The 22,123-nt window shown below is 45.4% G+C and overlaps 1 protein-coding gene across 2 annotated transcripts in view; it reads right to left on the reverse strand.

Moving 5' to 3' along the window:
* Nucleotides 1-22,123, reverse strand: part of PAX2 (paired box 2) — a gene marked incomplete at both ends in the record, with an annotated part of 82,711 nt that overhangs the window by 11,751 nt on the left and 48,837 nt on the right. For both annotated transcript variants that reach the window (XM_082052800.1, XM_082052801.1), the window contains 2 exons: nucleotides 10,755-10,881; nucleotides 12,708-12,883. In XM_082052800.1, the coding sequence (XP_081908926.1) occupies nucleotides 10,755-10,881; nucleotides 12,708-12,883 (303 nt within the window). The remainder of the gene's footprint in view (nucleotides 1-10,754; nucleotides 10,882-12,707; nucleotides 12,884-22,123) is intronic.

Below are 22,123 nucleotides of genomic sequence, written 5' to 3' on the forward strand. Positions count from 1 at the left end.
GGGAGATGGGGGGAGTGGAGTGCGGTGGCAGGTGGGAGGAATGGGATGCAGGACAAGGAGAGGTGAGGAAGGGGACATGCAGGAGAGGGAGGACAGGAAGAAGCGTAGGGTTGGGAAGGAGAAGAATGCTCTGAAGCTTCTGTACTCTCTTTCCTGCTGCTTCCTCTCGCTGGCTGAGGGTGCATGAAGATGCTACACTTACACAGTTTGGCCCAGGGAATTATACCACTTTGTCTCTCCAAACCCAAGGTAACCTTCCCCAGGAGAGCAGCGTGGTTATTAAGCATCTGTTAAACAGGATGCTTGGCGTAATGGCCAAAGCTTCTCAAGCCAAACTCTGTACAAGCTTTGACAAAAAAGGCACAGCTGAAGTTTGAAGCGGTTAAAATAAAAATGGGACTGTGCAATTAATAGGTGGACAGACAGATAGACCAATCAATTGATCTTGTTCACAGTGGCACACTTTGGAGTTTTAACCATAAAAGCAGTCAGTACTGACTGTTGTTCCAAGAGTATAGTGTTGCCAGACAGATGCCTTGACAGAGAGATATAACGGAGGAAAGGAAATGTGGGAGACTTATAAAAGGTCTTATTTTGATCGTTGTTTGCATTGGGCCTCCATTTCTGATGTGCAGATTTGCATAGGCACAATAGATACAGCTTTGCAACTGCTCCTAACTTGGCTGCCAGGCAAGAGGTTTGGGAATTGGAGGACTCTGTAACCTAAAGCACCGGTACTCCAGAATACCCACTGTTGTTGGGTCAGCAGTAATAGAGTCCTATATTTGAACATCTGAAAGAGAAGTATGGATGATGTGATCAGATCCAATCCAAATCATATAGCAAACCATCCACCCTCAGGTAAACAAATTAAAGCCAATAAATGAAAGCCATCTCTCTGCTGTGATGGCAAGTGTTGCCAATAGCCTATGAAATAAGTTAGTTCTGATGCTTTTGATTTATACAGAGAAATATAAATGTGACATATAATGAGGTCATAAATCTGACTTCATTAATGTAGAACTGGCTTAATTAACTCTAGGCACCTTATTGTGAGGCTGCAATGCTCACCTAGACAATAAAGGGCTGGGCAGTTTCTATCTGTGAATGCTGTTTATCCTGAGGCATTTGTTTCCTAAAGGTTTGCGACCTGGCAGAAATGATAGTTTGCCATCTGTGTTCTTTTCCAAGTACCTCTAAGCTGGATGGTCAGTAAACGTCTCTGATCACTGGGACTCCTTTGTGGCAAAGACATATGTTTATGTTTCAGTTGACTGGGAAGGATCAGTCCCGGCCAAAAGGTGCACAGTTCCTCTTTATTTAGTTTACTTATGTGAAGTCTCCAGTATGCTGAGTGAGGATTGTAATTTCTTCTCCCTTTTTGCTATAGGAAGGTCTGTTTGGTGAGGATATGGGAAACAGAGGCTGGACTATCTGGTTCTTGTTGCACGGTTAATTAAAGTCAGCAGAGTAGGCAGCACATTAGAACCTACTTTCTGCTTTTTACAACTATTTAGTATCCTAAAATCTTACCAGTGAGTGTGCCAGTGCTGGTCTCTGTAGATGGAGAACTCCCAAAGCTATTTTGCTCCTGCTTTCTTTGTCATCAGGTGGCAAGAAGTGCACAGATTTACCTTCAGGACAGATAGGCAGATTCACCACCAGCAGTCTGGGAGTGCTGAAGCCTTTATCCAAATAACGTTGATACTAGATAATTTGGATTAATAGATCTATCTGCACGCAGAAGGCTCAAAGTTCCCCTGGCTCTCAGGGGCTGCAAATGAAGTGATATTTTTCAAGGAAGCCATTTGACAGTCATACCTAAATAAGCCAGGGATGCTTTGGTCCTGGGCATTTTCTAGGCTACTTTTTCAGCTCTCCATGATGTGCAAGAGAGAGCAGGTGTGGGGAGCTACTGGGGAGGAAGGGGCAGAGAAGTAGATGGACATGGGAAGCGTGGGTGGGCAGAAGCAAGAGGTGCTATGGGCAGAGGTTAATCCTGTTTGCACAGCCCCCAGGCATGGTGGGTTTCCTAGTCCCTCCCCTGCTTTATTTCTCTTTTAAAGCATGGAATTTTCAGCTATAATCCTTCCTAAACCACAGCATTTTTCAGGTGCTCTGTGTAAGTGAAACCATAATCTCTGGTAAAACAGACCGCTTAAGCTGCTGTAGCATTAGGCCAATCTGATCCAGCCCCTGGATTTCCGCTCTGCCCAGCCACCACCGAGAGGATTTCAGCCTGAAAGACTATCTAAAGCCCTTGCAATGGCAACAACTGTGCTAGGCCTTGCCTTGCAAAGCTGAGAAGGGTTAAGGGACCAGGAGCTATTTGTCCCGGTGCTTTGAGGCTGTTAAAGCCGCTGTCAGACTCACCGTGGAGATGAGCCCAGCCCTTTCTTGAACACATCAAGGCTTATGAAGAAAAATTCCTTGCACCTTCCAGAGGCAGCATCACTTACTCAGTGCAGGGGAATAAAGAAGTCAACAGCAACATGGCAAAGAGACTAGGACACAATAACACTAAACACTCTTCTCTCTAAGAGTAGTGGAGAGGAGGCGAGGATAAGGTCAGACAGTGAATGATTGCACAACCGAAACTCAGACTTTTTATGTGTCTATCTGTCTATCCCTCTACGCTCTGCAACTGCACAGATATAACTTATATTCCATGTATCTTTACTGGTGGCTGGCATTCACCAATTTTTACTCCTTTGTTGTCCAACACTCCTCTGACTAAAAGCACCTGAATTCTGTCTCTGATATAACTCCTGCCACTGCTATGCTGGAATAATTGCCCCAGCAATGAATTATAGCTCCAAAGTCTGTCAGTGTAGATGAGATCAGCTGATCTATCTATCTATCTATCTATCTATCCATCCATCCATCCATCCATCCATCCACCTGTGAATGGCACAGTCCCATTTTTCATTTTAACCACCTCAAACTTCAGCTGCACCTTTTTTATTTTCACATCTGATTTTCTCCATTCTCTAATTCTTTCGTATTTGTGATGGAGAACTTGCCCCTTCTTATCCCAAGTCCTGCTAGTGCTGGTGAGCTGTGGAGCAGTGCCGTACTGGCTCGTCTGTGTCTTGGGGGTATCCCTCAGAAAGGCTGCATCAGGCGACCCCAAGGTATCTGTCAGTGAATGTCCTTAGGCTGGAATACCAACCTGTAGTGAAATTGGGGGTGGAATGAGTTTGAAACCACCCCAAAGCAGCAGAAATCTATTCCTGCCCCAGGCTCCTTTCGTCTTCTAAATGGCAAATGATATCCTTGTTTATAAGCAACAATGTCATGGTGGGGGAAATTTGAAAGGGTCAGCAGGGTGGGATTAGAGATGGAAATATAGCAGAGGACTACATATTTTTTGCATCCCCTGCTCCTCTCTTTTCAACTGTACTTGCTGAGTTATGGCTGTTTTTCTTCCTTTCTAACCCTCTCCTCTGTTATCCAGCGGAGAGCTAGAACTGGTGATCTCTGGCTTAAATTCCCCCTGCGAATTAAGGGATTTTAGCCAGACAGGGTGAGAGGAAGATTCACAGCTTTGGGTTCCTACAGAGACTCATCTCAGCTTTTATCGTGCTCTCTGCTGCTGAAGGGAAGTAGGGGTGTTTGCAGGACTAGATAAACTGCTTGTTTTTCATTGCTGGCTTCCTGGAGGATAAGCTACCTGCATCCAGTGCTCCTTTTCAGTAAACAAATAATATCAAGATGGCACATCCCTGCATAAAGGATGGTTTGTACACAGCCAGTTAACAACGCTGCTCACCCTCTTGACAATCTTTAGTGTTCTTCATCATTTCCTGGGGTCTCTATCAAATATTTATATGACCCCAGCACTGCACTCTTTAGAACAGATACCCTTACAGCATCCCTTAGGGATCGCTCTTTTGTCTGTAAGGAACTGCTGCCAGAGAAGATGTACTCAAGTTTGTGTAGGAACCCTGTGCCAAAGCTGAATGTTATCTCAGTAGAGTTCATATCCTTGTCCCCTTTCTTGAGTCCCAGCCCATCAGGTTGGGCAATTACTTCTGCCTTAAAGTGTATTAAAGTATGCCTTGGTGGGTTGAGACTTGAATGTTGCCCCTTAAACAAGATGCTTTTGAAATATATACTTGGAAATGTAACTAGAACATGTTAGTTTTTCACACAGTTCTCATTATAGGTATCTTCAAGATTTCATCACAGTTATATTCTGCTGATTGTAAGATAGGGTAGATCTTCCTGGGTAGCCGATAGCAATACTAAACCTGCGAAGAAGGGCCAAAGATTGCTGTAAGCTCTCCAGTTCTCTGAAAGACCGCAGTGGGCAATTTCAACTGTAAAAGCAGCTGGCCTGATTAAATCCAGTACAGCTGATGGGCATAAAAAGTTATTAACACCTGCTGACAGGTATTGCTTAACTCAGATATAAAGCATAGTCTTTGCTGTCAGTGGGAAAATATCTACATCACAAAAATTTCATCACAGACATACTTGTTGGAACTTTCATTTAGCCTCAAAAGGAAAGGCAAAAACTGAATTGTTGGAAAGACAATATAACTATTTTATCTTAAAACGTCCCTTTTTGTCCAGCAGCATAGAGTGTGGTAGCCTGACATACTGTCCCCTTGCTGAGGGAAATCGGACTGGGAATGCCAATTCACTGCTATTGTAATTACACGACATTATCGTCATTCACTGCTATTGTTCACTTAAAAGCTAATTTAAGGAATGTGAGACATTATTTCTTTTGGGCCCATCAATTTCTGGGTTCCTCACTTGAACATGATTTTCAAGCCCATGAGCCACCTTCTTCAGCATCATAAAGTTATTTTCAGTGGAACTTCCATTGTGTGTATGGAAATTGTTATGTGATTCCTCTCCTTCCTGCTACTCCTATCTGTGCCAGGGATCATTCATCTGACCATCCATCACTCTTAGCCATTTGGTCCTACAGAAGACTAGTAACACCTTTTGCCTTTCCAAATTCCTTGACTAGATAAGAAGATACTATCTCTTCTTAGGGATGGGAAACAGTTGATGAAATGTGGAGGTCCTGTGGACTTCTATTTTTGCCAAATTGCTCATCTTAAATAGAGGAGAAGCTTGCTCACAGAAAATACCTCCTTCATTTTCATGAGGCAGGATAGTAACAATCTTGCAGCAGCCACATGAATGATTGTCACATTCCCTTTTCAGGGCATTGGGGCATCCAGGGATGTTCCCAACAGCCTGACTGCTGGTGGCAGCGGCCAGGGTGCTGTGCCGCAGGGCATGGGTCTGTGTATGTGGGATCTGCTGTCACCAAAGCCAATCTGGGGCCCCTAGCAGTTTGTTGAAGAGGTTTTCTTAAGTCAGCTCAGTCAAGCCCTGACCATGGCTATTGCTCCCTGGTGTCAGAGACTAAAGTAGATTGGAGCAAGGCAGGAAATTTTCACCAGTACGAACAAGGAAAAGGGGAAGGAAGTGCTCCTCCCCTCAGAGTAATGATGTAAGCACAACTTATAATGGTCAGTTTTAATAATGATTTAAAACAACAAGCTGTATCAACTTGTTTTACATTTCTAAAAGGTTGAATTTTATAGCTGGTAACAAATATTTTGTCAAATACAAAATTTACCCTAAATTTGGTTATTTCAATTTTTGCGAAGTAGATGAACTGCATCTGTGCACATTTATTTAAGCAATTATGTTGTTTAATATAATTTGTCTTTACGTATTATTATATGAGAAAACAGTGAACGATGAGTCCATATTATTATTTTATTAGATTATTAACTTTTTACTTGTGATCTGTGTCAAGTTATATTTGGATGGAAATTAGAGTTAAAATAAAAACACTATTTGTAATTATTCATGCTAATTAAATAAAATGACCTCAGGTTCCCTGACTTCCTAAATATACTAGAACAGGAAAAACAAGCTAAGCAGGTTTTGCGTTAAAAATTACTTATTAAATGAAGGAAAAAATATATATAAGGAGGAAATGGAGCTGATTTTAGAACCTGATTTTAGAACTAATAGATCTGATCCTTTCACCCCAAACTTAATTCACTCACCAATAGAGGAAAACAAACTTTTTCAAATCCTAGTTTGTTTCTTAGTTTTGAATGACCTGGTTATTGAACTGAACAAAATTCTCTTCAGTTCGCTCACTATGCTGAAACAAAGGAAATAATATCTTTTCATCTGGCAGGAGGCTGAAGTTCTCAAAAGATAGTTTATCATTTCAGAAGAACTTCAGATCCAGGTGTCCAGCCAGTGATTTCTCTGTGCTTAGCATCACAAATATCTTGAAAACTTTCACAGAAATCAGATGCTGTTTAAGTACTGGTTTTGTATATCTTTCAGACATAGTAAGTAGACATAATGTAAGTAATTATATATATATATATATATATATATTTTTTTTTTTTTTCTGAAACACATTCATGCGTGAATTTGAAAAATTAACTTAAACTGAAAAAAAATCTAACCCCATGCCAGGGAGTGGAGGTCTGGTGGAAAGTGAGATTGATGGGTTTTGTGCTTTTTTGATGCCTTTGACACATCTTGAGTTGTCATCAGGATTTCTCACTGTGGATGATACCTTGTTGCTTTAGGGAAAAATGTATTTCCCAGAGAAAAGAAAACATTTTCTATACAGGACCTGGTAGCTGTTTTGGTGGGTGATGACAATTTTAAAAGTTACCTGTTCCTGTTAAGAGGTGCCAAGCATGGCACAGAAGTGCTCAGAACAGAAACCTCCGCACAGAAAGAGAAGGGGACTCGTCGTCCCACTTCAGTCAACAGCAGAAGTTGCTGAAGTGATTTTTTTTTACCCTGTTTTTCTTGGGCTTGTCTTTTCTCTGCACTGTTTGTAGTGGGCTGGCAAACAAGTCTATTTAGTTAAAACTACTGGGATTCAATTAAGGGAAGTTTTTCTTTACCTTTGCTGTAATTTTACAATCCCTCTAGTAGGTAAACCCTCCCCTTTAGTAGTCTGTTAATAAGCAAGTTTCAAGCCATACATGAAAAGCCCATTGTGTTTTATTTTGCATAGTGCTGCCTCTCTTTTGGGTAACTTCTGGGCTAGACAATTGAGTTGGAAAGGGCTCTGCTCCCATACTATGAATCTAAGTCCCTGGAACTCAGAACGTAGTTTGAAGACACACCACTTCTTTCATGCATTCTTATTCCCAAAGATGTGACTTTTGATGGCGCTTAAAGAAAGATCTTAACCTTTGCTCTCAAAGGATTCAAAGCTTCTGTGAGCAACCTTGTGCTTTTAAAATACTCCTGTTGCTAGTGCCAAAATCTTGAGGTTCTCCTCCGCTCACGTTTTGGGTGTTAGCTACTGAGTACCTTCCAAAATCAGACCTGTGGAAACTACTGAATAAAAGAAAGCTATCGAGGTTCTCTGTGTTTCCTTAGCCCTGTACAGTTTTGTACTCATCTGTCTGAGCTGTTTGCCTTCAATAGAAATAATTGAAGTAGAACATCTCTGAACAACAGAATTCTTGTCCTGGTGTTCAACTGCATGTACATGCCTTATCTTGGTATGTTCAAGCTTGGATCTTTGCTTCTAGGAAATCTGATGTGTGTCCAAAGATATTGTCCAAGAAACTGTCAGGGACCTATGCCAATCTAGCTCCGATGGCCACGTGGCATGGAGGCAAGATGTAGCTGGCCCACTGGCCTGTGTGTGAAGGAGGAGCTGAGGTGGTGTTCTCAGACAGCTTTTAAGAGCTTTCTCTCTCTGATACTTCATAAGGAAGTGGCAAAATTCTGCACTGTCTGTTCTATATGAAGAACAGCAGGACCATGTTTCCTAGCCCGGTGCTCAGCTCACCATGAAGTGTCAGCTCATTCATGGAAATTCCTTGCAGGTACTTAATGGGAAGAAATAAGGGTGACCTGTCTGCTCCATAGTAAGCAAATGTTTTTCTTTACTTCGTTTAGGAGATGTGAATAATAAACAGACCATCTAAGATGCACTAGATAGAATAATTGTCTGAAAGGTGGTGTTTGGTATTGGCAGTACTGAGCAAGGCTGTGCTGTATGTAACTGTGGTGCTAAGTGGTGCCTTTGGATAGATGCCCAGAACTTTGGGAAAGGGCTTCCTCACGTTGGGAATGTTTTGCAGCATTTCTAGCTCTTCAATTCCAAGAAGCTCACAGATGGACAGAGGGACAGCAACATCTGTACTTGACAGTCTCACTACATTCCAAGATTTTAGGTAGCTACATATGGCTGAGGTTTTGATGGCTTTTGGAGGTGTATATTCTCAGGATGGTGTGAGCTGAAAGAGCTTGCTAAAGCAAGCTAGTTGTGACCCATGGAGAGCAGGACTTTCTCTGAAATCTTCAGAAGGGCAAGATTCCAATGCCAGACAGCTTTGGTCTGGAAAGATCTAGTGATAATGCCTTTTGTTTGGGAAGACTGAGCTGGGGAGACTTTCCTGTCAAATGAAGCTAAATCTTATATGCTGAAGTGACTGCACACAGAGTTTGTACCCTGCTTGGGTGGTTTTATTTCACGTTAGTTCCAGATATCACCTGGGTTCACAGCCTGCCCTGGACAAGAGCAAAGAGGCATTTCAAAGATGACAGTGTTGCCACAGAACAGGCAGCCGACAATTCAATACTTGCTATTACTCCAATATCCTTTCTTGGAAGAGGGATCTGGGTGACATCAAAGACATCTGCATGCTCCCAGCCTCCTCCTTAATCTCCTGGCCAGGGCAGATGAGAGGCAGCACTGAGTTCCTCACCTCTCTGGTCCTTCCTGAGAGCATTGCCCAGCCCCACAGCAAATATATAATGAATCATTCATCTTTAATAGATTATGCAAATTGAGGACATCAGATCAATGAAGATCAATAACTGCAACCATTTAATTGCCAGCAAAAACATTTTACGAATGAGCATTATCTGAAGTCCTTTCTTGGGTAATGGCACCATTAATCCAAACATTGGATCCTGGCCTAAGTGCAGAGGAAAAATTCTCTGCCCCTCTTCCCCTGTTGCCTTTCAGGGTGTTGAGGGTTTTTTTTTCCCTTTTCGTTTCCAGTTTCTGAGTTTCCCCATCATTACCACCAGTGAACAGCTCCCAACACTAATAGTTCTGCTTTTGTTACTCTGTGCTGATTGAAATGTCGCATACAGATTGAGATGTTAGTGCTAAGTTGCCACCTGGGAATGTCAAGCTGGGTCTGAAATGAACTTTTCTCACTCTTGGATCCAGATGGATCAGATGGGGATGTTCTCGAGCTGAGATGGGAGTGTTGCAGGGAATAGAGTGAGGATGGCACAGGGTGGGGGAGACATGACGATTTTCCGCCTCAACCCACAGCCACTTCTGTGAGGCCAAATCTGTCTCCTGCCATCCCCTTGTGAGAGTCATGTCCAAAGCTTGTGCAGCATCCCCAGCCTTTGGGAATTCTGCTTTCATATTAACAGGCTGGAATGCATCCTCTTCACTTAGGCAGAAAGACTAAAAAGAATTATTTTAATGGCCCATTTGAACCTTAAACTCTGATTTTAGGCACCTCACCTTTACATCCAGCTATGGGGATCTGCCTCCCATGAAGGAGGGACAGTACTGCTCTCCTACTGGCTTTGCCCTCCAAAGACAGGAAAGTGTTTCCTGTAAGAAATGCAGATCTGCTAAATGGTAGGTGGACACTGGCTGAGTTTTCTTTTCCATATGCAAATACAATGAAAGATGGAACAATTTTGCCACAACTGAGCCATTTTTTTCTGGCCGGCTAAGAAACTGCATGGCTACAAAGATGCTGGATCAAGCCTGATAGCAGTAAAAGCCATGAAAAAAATCTCAGGATGTCACGCCTTCTAGACACACTCTAAACATGCAGTTCACCTCCCCATGGTTCTCCACAACATTTTGCAGACCTCACCCTGGATATCCTCTGTATTTGAGGTAACTGTTACTAATCCTGCCCCGGTCCCAAAGTTCCTGGTAGCCCAAAGTTGTGTACAACAATATGCCTTTGCTCAGTGTTTACTGAACAAGCGATGACTGTCTGCCTCAGCCACGAGCTGCTTTGACCTCCGAGGCTGTTTGCAGGGGCTTCTGCAGGAAAGCATGGAGATACAACCTCCAGTGCAGCTGCTGCAGAAATTGCCTCCTACTTCTGTGAATCTCGATTCCTTTACTGTCTTGCATTTGCTCTCATTTCCTACTCTCCCCGACACTCCTGAGGTTAATGTGCCCACACATGAGGGAAGGGGGAAAGCTGTGAACAAATTTATTTTGCCAGCTGCTGTTAGAGACTCATGGGCTTAAGGAAGAGGGGGTTTAGCTGTCACAGTTCAGCAGAGCTCAGTATTTAGATTGCAAATGCCCCTTCCAAATGCCAGAGCTGAATAAAGCTTAAATTATTATTTCTCTCCAAGAAAACCAAGTGGGTCATGGGTCAGCCACGACCTTCCTGTTCTCAGACACAAAGAAAAAAATCACAGTGTGTATTTGGACATATTTGTCCTCCACCAACATCCAACCCTAAGCCCCATCTGAGCACACAAGTTCCTGATCCACACCTGGGCTTGCCTGTCTGATTCACACCTGGGCACCTCTAGATGTACCCAAAACTGCCAGTACTCTGGATTTCAAGCTTCTCTTGAGCCCTTACGTCCTCCACATTCTTTCTGTCTCTTTCCATGTTTGCCACAGAGGGATCTCTTGCATTAGCAGAAAAAGCAGAAGCTAATGGTGATGAGGGAAATAAATAAAAAGCTTGGTTCTGCTGTTTGGTCAAGCAGCTTACCGGTCACCACAGGGTACGTCTGGGGTCCTGACACATTTGTCCCCAGGTCTGGGTTAGCAGAAGTGGATAGACTTGATTTGACTTCATCGAGACCAGGGGTCAGAGCTGGGAGGGAGTACTCATTACCCTGGGGAAGAGAGGAGAAAGACAGCTCGCTATTGATGCGCCAGGAGAAAGGGAAGGGTGTACAGATGAGGGGGAGGAAGAGGAGAGATGCAAACCCCTGCACAGATGGAGGAAGAGGAGGAGGAGGAGCATACGGAGAAGATGAAGTGACAAGAGGGTTGCGGGGTGGGGGCGGTTTCCTAGGATGAGCTATCCCACCCGCCTCTGCGCCACTGGGAAGGGGAAGCGGGATGAGGGATCTGGCCCATTATCTGTGGTGTGACTGAGCCTTCGTTCGGTGTGATAGGGATGGGGATGGCTGCCTGTGCCACCCCAGGGGAGAAGACATGGGAAATCCACCTCCCCTCCTCTTGGCTGAGATGTTTGCCCTGGTGACAAGGACAGCTGGGCAGAGGGCTGCAATGACGTGACTGGGACAGGTGGGCTGCAGGAAGCAGACAGTGCTGGCCCAGAGTAGCCAGGCTCTCTGCTGGGTCCTCTGCCTCCCCTCTGCTGCTACCTCTGTCCTCGCTCTTTAAAAACAAACAAAGAAGCTTCATCCCCTGCCTCTGTCACTCTGTGCACTGGGGTATGAAATTGGGGAGGGGGGAGGCACATGGCTAACAGAAGGGTGGGAGGGGGAGAGCCATTGAATCTGAAAGGGTGTCCTGTCCGAAAGGCTCTGGTAATTGCCTTTTTATTGTGGCAGCCTCCGGACCAGATGCGGGAGCTGGAGAAACCAGGAAGGCTACAAAACAGCAGGAAAAGTTGCTCTGATTAATATTACGTTAAATTAAAACTGATTTTCTGCTCTTTCTGCTCTGTTTTTTTTTTTTCCATGCGCTTCCCCAACCCCCTCCCCACATCTCCCCCACTCTAGCGGGCTCCCCACACGCTGCCCCCTCCCCGCCCCTGTCCCTGCTTGGCTAGGACTGCCTAGTCATTTCCAATTCCTTCTCGTATTGATCTTCCTGTAGAAATCAGTTTTGTAATTAGCTGCAAATTAGGCCTTCTACTGGGGGTGAGCCTGCCCCCTGATTTATCACCAGAGTAATTCGCTGTGATCGGAGAGAAATTAAAATGAACTCAATTAGGCTTCGGATTTGCTTTATGGGCCCTGCTCAGAGTTTCAGGGGGAAAAATGACTGTGCTGGTGCTTAATAGTCTAATGAAAGTAAATAAAGGTTATTCATTGTAATAAACCCAGGGACTCTGGGATGAAGGGAGTCCACAGCCAGCCTCTCCTTCTCTTCCTTTGTTGGTTTATGGCTTGGGGCGGTTTAAAAAGACTTTTGATTTTCATTTTATTAAGACAAACAGCTTTTGGGATAAAAGGCCGGGGAAGCAGGGGGGTAAGGGAAAGGGGGGCAGAGCTACGTAAGTGCGGAAAACTAGGTTGGAGATGGGAGTCAAGTCTTCAGCTTTGGACCATGATGGAAAATGCTCCGTTAAAGCCTAACCCTGTGTCTCGCTGGTCACTGCTGTGATCTGAGGGTGCAGGAGTTTCCATGCAATGCTGTGTGCCAGTGAACGTGTACGGCAGTGTTTGTGTGTGCATGGCAAAAACGTGCCGCGTACCTGCAGGTTTGTGTGCAGAGGGAGAGGCAGACATGGGGATTTAGGGAGAACACCATGTGCATGTTCATGAGAGGAGGTAGAGCTTGTGTATATGTGTGCATCAACGTGGTGATGTATTTACAACTAGAAAATGTTGTGACAGGTAAATGTGATGTATGTGCAGTAACAAGTCAGTGGGAGAATAGTGAGTGAAGAAGGGGAGAGTAATTTTGGTGAGGGAATCTCCCTGCCATCATTCTGTGGGTCCCCATTACCAGGCCAGACCCTCACCTGCTCAGATTTGATGTGCTCTGATGTTTGAAAGACGTCAGGGTAAGAAGGACGCTCAAAAACTCGATCTAAAGCTTCCAGCTGCTGCTGGGTGAAAGTGTCGCCACGAAGGTGCTTCCGCAAAGTGTCCACGCTGCTCTGGGAATCTCCATTGGGAACTGAGCCCTCGGATACATCTGCAGGGCACAGACAGAGAAAACAGGGAGTTAGCACCACCCTGGCTCGGATCAGCAAGGGATGTGGGACAAGGATGGAGTGGGAAAGAGTGGGGCCCTCCGCCTCCACCCAGGGAGCTGTGTCCCTCCTGCAGGACAGGGAGGCTGCGGGGACCCAAGGGGAGCCCCCTCCTGTCTGCTGGGGCAGCCGGGCTGCTCCCATGGCCTCGGTGGGACTCTCCTCCCTGGGATGAGTGAGGCTGTGAAGAATGGTGCTCAGCTCAGAGATGAGTTTCGGTTCCGCTGATTTTCAGTGTTAAAAATTGCCAAATCTCCATTGCTGAGCATAAAATGGGAGCAAAACACAGCGATTAGCATCACTAGGAGGCTACTGGAGAGGCAGCTCACAGAGAAACCAGAGTGTTGAGGATGGACCTGTACTGGAGAGGGCTGAGGAAGCCTGGAATGAAGAAAGGGCTCTCTTACAGCTTGGAAGGGAGTAAGCCTCTCTTGGAGCTCCCCAGTCCCAATAGCAGTTATAGCTTTCTTGTAATTTCCTTCTCATCTGATCTTGTCCTGTTATACCCCAGATGTGTCTTTCATCCCCCTTAGATAACAGGAATGATCCTGTTTCTTATTCCATGTTTCACCAGGGACAAGTCTCTCCCTGTGGAGCATCTGTTCCATCCTAAATACATTGGTTTCTGTTAAGAGCTCTGTCCCATTCTCCTACATGTAGCTTGTGATTTATCACAACCCATAACTCTGTTATAAAACTCCCTCCAAAATGAGAAGAATCTTTGTCAGTGCCCCTTCCTATCCAAAATGAATTATTGTATTACAAAACCTAGTCCTACTCAGTGGGAATCGACCTTCCTGGTATTCCTTTGTTCTTACTAGGAAAAAAAAGGGCTTATTTTTCTGGTAGAAGCATCCCCGGAAGTGCATCTCTGTCCCTGTAATATCCCTCTGGCAGTCCGGTCTCACTGCACTGCCTCCTGCTGTGTTCCAGGTGTGTCTTTCTCTGTTGTGCTTTCCCACGTCTCTTACAGCCCACTCATTCCCTTAGAGGTGAGTCCATTATAAATGCCCTGCCTCATCCAAACTGAATCGTTGTCTGTGATAAACCATCTTATCACCCACCTGTTTTGGTTTTGTGTTGGGTGTGGTGGTTTGGTTTTTGTTTTTTTTTCCCCTGTTATCTCCCAAGTCAAATGAGGTGCATTTATCTCAGTTATAACCCCTTTTTATTTGAAGTGAGTTTCCTGCTATTAGCATCTGTCACATCCAAGGTGAGTCTGTCTGCTATAACCTCCTGTCCCAGCTGAAGTGAATCTTCCTTTGTCATAATCTCTCATCTCATCTCAGGCAAGTCTGCTCATTATAATCTTCTCCAACTGTGCTGAGTATCTTTCTGCTGTCACCTTTTAGCCTAACTTTGGTGAGACTGGCCATAATCCTGTCTCATCCATGCTCATATACCTCCATACCTGAATCTCCACCTACTGTGCTCCATCAGGCACAAGTCTGATGGTGTGATAATCACCCCGTCTAGCCTAAGATCAGGTTCTCCCTCTTGTGCTGCAATTACCTCCCTGCTTATTCACTTCTGTTCCTCATACTTCAGCCTTCTTGGTGGCTTCCAATCTGTGAAATTCAGAAACTTACTGCCTGTCAAGAAACTGGTTGAGTGATCTGTATAGACCTTTTCCCTCCCCTGTGCAATTGCGAGGTGGTCGTGGGCAGCCGATGCTCCCGGGAGCCTGGAGTGGCATTCACTGTGCAACAGCCACAACCGTGACAGTCCGCAGCTTCATCTTTTAGTTCATGAATGGTGCCAAGATGAGTATTTTCCTGGCACAGTTAATGCCCAACTGGTGGCCTAGAGTTATAACTGCGCCTGCTGCCTTCTGGCTATGAGATATATCCGTTTATAGGTGATTATACGATATGATATAATCAATAGTACATTATATACAGTAACGTAGTACAGTACCACTTGCAAGACCATAGAAAGTATTACATATTGATTTGTCCCAGCCAGCAGCCTTCCCTTGAGTAGCCTCTTCTCTCTTTTTTTTTCACTCCTAGCCAGAGCAGGGCTGTTTACTGGCACTGATCCCTGGCATTTTCTCCTCTCCTCAGGCTTATTTGCACAAGGGAAAATTCTCAAGTTCCTGAAAGCTGGAGTTCATGACACATTTGACTACGAGAAAATAAAGCAAAGATCAGGCTTGGTGGACTGCACACTGCAGTTTTTGTGTTCTAGATGGACTAGGCTGTTATTACAGGGGGTGGCTCTCAGGAGAACTAGGGTAACTCAAGGCTCATGCTTCCAGTTCCAGTAGGTACTTCTGTCTGGTCCTCCCTGTAGAAAACTGGCACACAGCTCCTGGGTCCAAGCTTGGGGAAAAAAAACCAATGTGTGTTCCTGTATCAGCATTTGTCTCAATCTGTCTGCAGCCTGTGAAGCTGTTTGCCTTTCAGGATTTTTCCACATGTGTCAGTCAGTGTGTGTGACTGTGCACACCAGGATGCTAATACACATGGGTGCTTTTGCTGGAGATCATTATTCTGGTATTCTTTAGATTCTGCATCACTGTACATGTCTGAGCAGCCATTTGTCTGTGGCAACTGGTTTAGGCTGTATTTGATTTTCAAGGATGGCAGCCCTACACTATGTGTGGTGTTTGGTGTGAGTGGACAGGTGTTCATGTATATGGTAAAACTTCCATTGATTGTCATTAAACTGGATTTTACCCTTAGTGAGTTGCCCTGCATGGTTGCACAGATTAGTGCACACATGCACATGTGTTTGTAATTCGTGTCTGCCTGCAGACACACGTCTCCCATGTGTGCACAGGCCATGCCTTTGTGTGAAGCGGCTGAAACCACAGCTTTCCCAAGTCACTGTAGGAGTCTCTTTTCCTTCATTTATTCAGAGGCCCTTCAGATCTTGACAAATCTGTCACTCTAAATTTGCGAGAGATTATGGTGCTCTCTCCCTAGCATGGAGAGAGGTGATATATGATATCTGCTGCCCCTATTGATTGCCTGATCTGGTGGCAGAGGGCTGGCGAAATGAACTTGAAATGAACATCATGCCTCAACTCATTGTGCGTATAATACACTACTTAATCCCACATTTTTCAGCCGCTATGGAATTCAATTGATCAATCATGTCCCTCTGATAGTACTGTTTTAGGGGTTATTGCTGCTCTGCTCACTGACCTTTTTATTTATTTATTTATTTGTGTCAGCGTGTGTGTGTGTGTGCGCTCACGTAACTGCGTATATGCATTTAGGAAACTCAGGACCAGCTGATAAGAAAGGACCTGCATAATCAGTGGAAAATGAAAGAAAAGGATGATGGGAGGAAAAAGGGAAGGAACAGGGTTAGATAAGAAATCAGAATGATCAAAGCAAGCAAATAGATAGGGAGAGGTGGAAAAGTTGTAAGGAGAAAGGCAATGCTTTAGCTGAGGTGGGAGTTGTGGACATGGGGCACAGAGAGGCACTCTGCCATGGCCTAGGCTTTAAATCTACAAAAGAAAACAAACTTTAGACAGAGGCCTGTAGGCTACCTGCAGGTGGACTTTGTGTAGACAGCTTGCAGTACGATTGGACTTAATAATGGTAAGGCACCCAAATCCCAAACGTCACAGAGCAATAATATGAGCTGTGCATATGGATTTTACTTTTGAAGCAGAGAAGGTTTCACAGAGATGATCCTGAAAGACAGATTTATATGTTTTGTGTTGATAATGCTGAGACATTCACCGTCATGGATCATTATATTTTCTTCAAAACCAAAAGACTGTAAATCCCCTGTGTTTGTTTTCTGATGTCAAAACCCATAGAGGATGGGTTTTCATTTTTTCCCTGAAACTGCGAGGGACAGACACTTATACCTGGTCTTAGATCAAAGTTGCAATTCTCACCTAAGTGTATGACTCTGTGAATTCAACTAAGCCTCAAATATTGTAAAACACGAAGTATGGGAGCTGAAAACTGCATGGATATGAGCAAAAGTGGCAGTAAGGAGCAGAGAGGACTTTGGGGAAGAGATGGGGACCATCGGAAGACTGTGGGTGAAAGTGAAGGGAGGGCTCATGGGGAAAATTTGGGTTGGGAAAGACAAGCAGATCTCATGAAGAATGGCAATGTGGTGGGCAACAGTCACTTCAACTGATGGAGAACAGTTCAAGGAGTAAAAACTTAAGGGATGGAGGTTTGCCAAGAAAGCAGCTCTTGGAAGGGGCACTGTGGTGAAGCAAGGCTTCAGCTGCAGGGTGAGTCTGGGGATGCCACCTCGGTAACTGCGCCAGCTGTGCCTGTAGGAAGCATCACCGCCTTTCCCAGTTCCCTTTCTGCTGGCGGTAGAAACTCTGTGGTACTGTGACACAGGGACACCTCTCTCTTAAATAAGAAGGATCTTAACAAACAGCTTGAGAGGTGAACCATGGCCCCGGTCACTGTGTCCCTCACAAGAGCGCACAGTTGCTGTCAGCCTGATCAGGACTGGCCTTGCACATGTGACAGGAAACATCTCTCCTCTCGAGGGGCTGCCGAGGCAGCGCACACAGCCACTGTTCAGCATAAACCTTCGACACAAGACACAGAAATGCTCCACGGGTATCACAGAAGTATCCTGACAGATAACAAGGAAATGCTGTGCGGAGGACACAGGAACAACCTTAACTACATCTGACACAGGGAATATGCCCATTAAATAGCTCCAAAACAAAGAGACATTCCCAGGTCTGGAAGTCACAAAGACACCATCATGTACAAGTAGCATAAAGCAGAGTAATGCAGTTACTTGGCTGGCTACTGGTGACACAGAGCACCCTTGCGCAGGGTGGGAAGGGGCCATCTCAACAAATAATTCAGAAGTATTGCTGACAGAGGAAGACCTTTACGCACAGAAACACGTAGGAAGGTCATGAGAAGCTGTGCAGCTGGCACACAAACACGAAGATACTGTTTCCTTTTGGGGCGGGGGCTATTACCCCATGACAAGTCTGCCTGAGGGCCCCCCCGATCTCAGCTGGAGCTTCGCAGCATTACCAATAAAAATCGCAGTCATCATAAAAGTGAATGTGACTGGCATGAGAACTGCCAGCCAGGTGACACAGCAGAACCCATCTAATTGTCAAAGCCTCCAAGGGAAACGCATCTGTCTAACGCAGTGGTGCTGAGCCGGCTGCTGAAATGTGCCAGCAAGGCCACCCTGTCCTCTCCTGCAGCCTGCTTTGTCACCGTCCCCACCAGGGTGCTTCACTCAGAGCAGCCCTGTCCCACCCTCTGGGCACTCACGGCTCCGTGTGCTGCCCTTGCCCAAGTCAGCCCTTGTGTTAAGACTGCTCTTTCCCTTTATCCGATTTCCCTTCTCTTTTTTCCCCCTCTGATGTGTTCCGGTGTCCCCGCGCAGCCCGGGCTGTCAGGCAGCTCTGCCGGAGGTCCCGGGGGGCCTCTCCCCGCACTGCCAGTTGTTGCAGTTTCAAACTCAATTGTTCTCCTCGGTACTGAGGCAAATGGAGTCATTAATTACCTTCTATCGGCTGGGCCGAGTTCAGAACGCGATCGATAGACGGTGCTTGTCATTCATGGCAGCCAGCGCTGCACAGACCCTCACACTGCATTTGGCGTGGGTCCAGGATGGAGCCCACCACTGCCAGACCTGGGCTTCAGACCCTGGCATGGAACTCCTGCTGCAAATAGTGGACCTCCTGCATCTGCGTCTGAGCCGATCCCCAGCCAAGGGAGAGATCAAGGACAAAGACTTCGGCTGAGAGAGCAGATCACACGTTTTCGCAGGGTCAGAAGTGTCTGGTATTGGTGTCCTGGTCTGCACAAGCTGACCCAGTCTGGATATCATGATGTTTCTAGAGACTCTATTTGCAGCCTCAATGATTACTAAACTGATGCTGTCCTCCCCACAGCAGGGACAAGGGCAAGGACTGGCAGCCCTAAACTGGCGATCTTTTTCCCTGTGTAACTTTCTTGCCCTCTTCAGTAGGGTTTGGAAAAGGAAGGGTGTAAAATTTACAGGAGTTTACATCTCCTTCCAGAAGAATTTTTGCAGCCTTTTGGGCAGTGTGAGAGGAGTCATCTCTAGATGGGTCGGTTCTGTATTGCAGCATGTAGCAGTGCTGCATGAATTGTCGGGGCTTTGATTGCGATAACTGAACTGGTGGGAGGAAAGGTGAACCTCACATTCAGTGGAAAGGATCCCAGGTGGGTGCAGGATAGAGATGACAGAGCAAGGAAGGGGCTGGAAATATTCAACAGTGCACAGAGAAGAAATGTTACCAGGGATCTACACTGTGACAGTGAAAGAAGGTATGGTGCAAGTTCAGGTTATGTATAGTATGCTGCAGAAACAGGGATATTGGGAGATGAGTGCTGGAGGAATATCACCTCACAGAAGTGTATCAGCCTTTGTGAACTCTGCAGTTCTTCAGATTCCTGTGTCCATTTCCCTCAAGGGAATCCACAAGCCTGAATCTGAGTATGCAAATTGATGGTACTGTGCTGGTCCATGTGTCTCTGTAATTTAAGTGTGTCAGTGACACATAAATTGTGTGTATTTGTTAATTACATGCTCAGGCGCAGAGCAGAAAGGCTCAGAAACAAAGGGATTTTATGTTTCAAGATGTGGATATAGCTCAGATGAGGAATTGTTGAGCAAGGAAGGCTGCTCATGCAGGGAAGCGAGCGTGCCTGACCGAGGATGAGCGAGATGTGGGCTGGTGCCTGGCAGCTGGGGGGCTGCAGAGCCTTCCACACAGGGGTTATGAATGACAGAGCACCTCAGATGGAGCAGGGCTGGGCAGTGCAGCTTTAATGCAGGGCTTACATGAGCAAAATGGCAATGCTCAATGAGAATGTAAATGAAATGAATTGTGTGTGCAAGTGTGTAATGAAGTGTGTACTCAGATCTGTCTTGGATTATCACGGGAGCATGCAAATGTGCATTTAAAGAAGTAAGTGTGTGTATGCGTATGAAAATCATATGTATTTACTACAGCATCTAAGTGTATGATTGCAAATTCAGCCCAGAGCATCTGGGAAACTAAGTCTATACAGACTTAGGTTTGTGCATTAGGTAGTAATAATCAGCACATCCAGCCATACTGAATGCACCAGTAAAGGCCTTTCTAGTTGTTAAGCCGGAAACAGCTGCCTCACATGTGTGTCCAACATGTACTACAGCTTGTGCAGGTGTGGAGATGAGGCATGTTAGCCTGGGTAGTCAAAGTTGGCAGCTTCTTTGTGAGCAGTCACTACAGCTTTGTGACCTTTAAGTATGCCGGATGTGAGGGGACATATCCTGTGCTCAGTCAAGTTGTTGCAAATCCACAATTCTCTTACCTCAGAAGAGGCACTGGGGGTTTATACCATTGTAATGAGGGACAGAGTGTGGGTCCAACGTCTTTTACTAGCACTATGAGTCTTGACTGTTAGCCAGATAGAAATGCAGCTGTCCCCAGGACCCAGTACACTCCCTTTGTTTAGGTTGGCGGAATAGCAAGTAGAACTGTCACACAGCGGTCAGATTCTCTAGGGCAGGGGTGTCAAACTCATTTTCACCGGGGGCCATATCAGCCTTGTGGTTGCCTTCAAAGGGCCAAATGTAATTTTAGGACTGTCTTACATTCGGCCCTTTGAAGGCGACCGCGAGGCTGATGTGGCCCCTGGTGAAAACGAGTTAGACACCCCTGCTCTAATCAGCGTAAATCTGCAAGTCTCTTGCATTCAGTGGTTATACTGATTTACACATCCTGAAATTTACTGGAAGGGTTATCCTGATTTATGCTCTGGTGGTGTCCACAACATTGTCTTCAGTGCAGAACCCCCAGGGAGAGCTGCTGCCACTATGCTGTTCCCTCTGTCAGGGCAGAAGATGTTCTCAGCATCATTGGCATGGCTTAGCTCCCTCCTCTCATCTTCCTATGCCCATTTGTTGGGGAGCTACTTCTTGGCAGGATCCCTTTGGTGAGCACATAAAAAGGGCGGCTTTTGTTAGCTCCAAAGGACAGCAGCAATGCAAAAAATTACATCGCATGCAGCCCTAACTATGCTTGTTTAGAGAAACTGCTTGCATTTATGAAGTCTTTGGTGCGGAAAGCAGGGTTGCAAATGACTGCATCAGAGCGACAGTAAAGGCCATTAATTTCCTGTTATGTTTTCCTGTGTTGGGGGCTTTATTAATTTAATTTTACACTGTCGAACAACAGCGAGCGCTGACACTGCCACACTCAGAGGGTTTTTTTTTTCTCAAGCAGTGCTTTGCCTGACATGCAAATCAACGCTGCTATCAGGACCGCTAGAGATGAGGGAGCACACAGCTGCGCTGTCCACATCCAGCCCCATCTCCCAGTTTCTGGGAGATCCCCAAGGTTCCAGTGGAGCTCACTGGCACCTGAGAGGCCACTGGCACTAGGACTCAGCAGATCTGCATCAGGCCATGGACACCTCTAATGCACAGTCTAGAAATCCGAATTCCTCTTTAGCCTGCTGGGTTCCATTGGCTTGGTCCCCCACTAACATGCCACTTAATACCTCCTTTCCTTCCATTTCCCTTGCTCTAGGCTCTCCCTTCCTTTCATTCCACCGTATTTCCCCCTCATGCACACTCTACCTTAACCTGGCAAGTCAAAGAAGGCTGTGCCTGCCCCTGAGGCAGATGCTAGTGAATCATGTTATTGGAAGCTCTTCTGAGTCAGCACTAAACCAGTGCTCAAGCAGAGTGTTTTCAGAGCTGCCATTTTTGATGTGCCGTAAAACAAAGGCTCCAATCACTCAGAGTCATTAAAATTCCCATGGCATTTTTTGCAAGAGTGCAGACATTAACCTGGCTGTCCTGAACAAAATCCAGCCTGAGTGATTACCCACAGCATATCTTAATTCTCCTGTGGTTTCATTTGGACATGGCACAGCAAAATTTCACTGTTGTTGTATTGTTCAACATCTGCCATGGTCCACCCAAGAGTCAGCTACATTTCAGTAGTAAATGAGATCTTAAGAATGGGAAGGTTAATAAACAATATATAATACAGGATGGGTAACTGCAAAATGCCATGCAATGAAAGAGCTACAGGCTTGCAATATGCAGCAATCTGTGTGGTCTGTCATCATGCAAACTCCTTCTTTTTTTTAATGCTGATTCCTATAATAACTATAAATCATTACTAAAGTAATTTGGAATCTCTCTGCATGAGCTCATGTAAAGGCCTTTATTGGTATATGAAGGAG

This window comes from Streptopelia decaocto (genome assembly GCF_964273445.1).
Source record: "Streptopelia decaocto genome assembly, chromosome: 5".
In the NCBI taxonomy this organism is placed as follows: Eukaryota; Metazoa; Chordata; class Aves; order Columbiformes; family Columbidae; genus Streptopelia; species Streptopelia decaocto.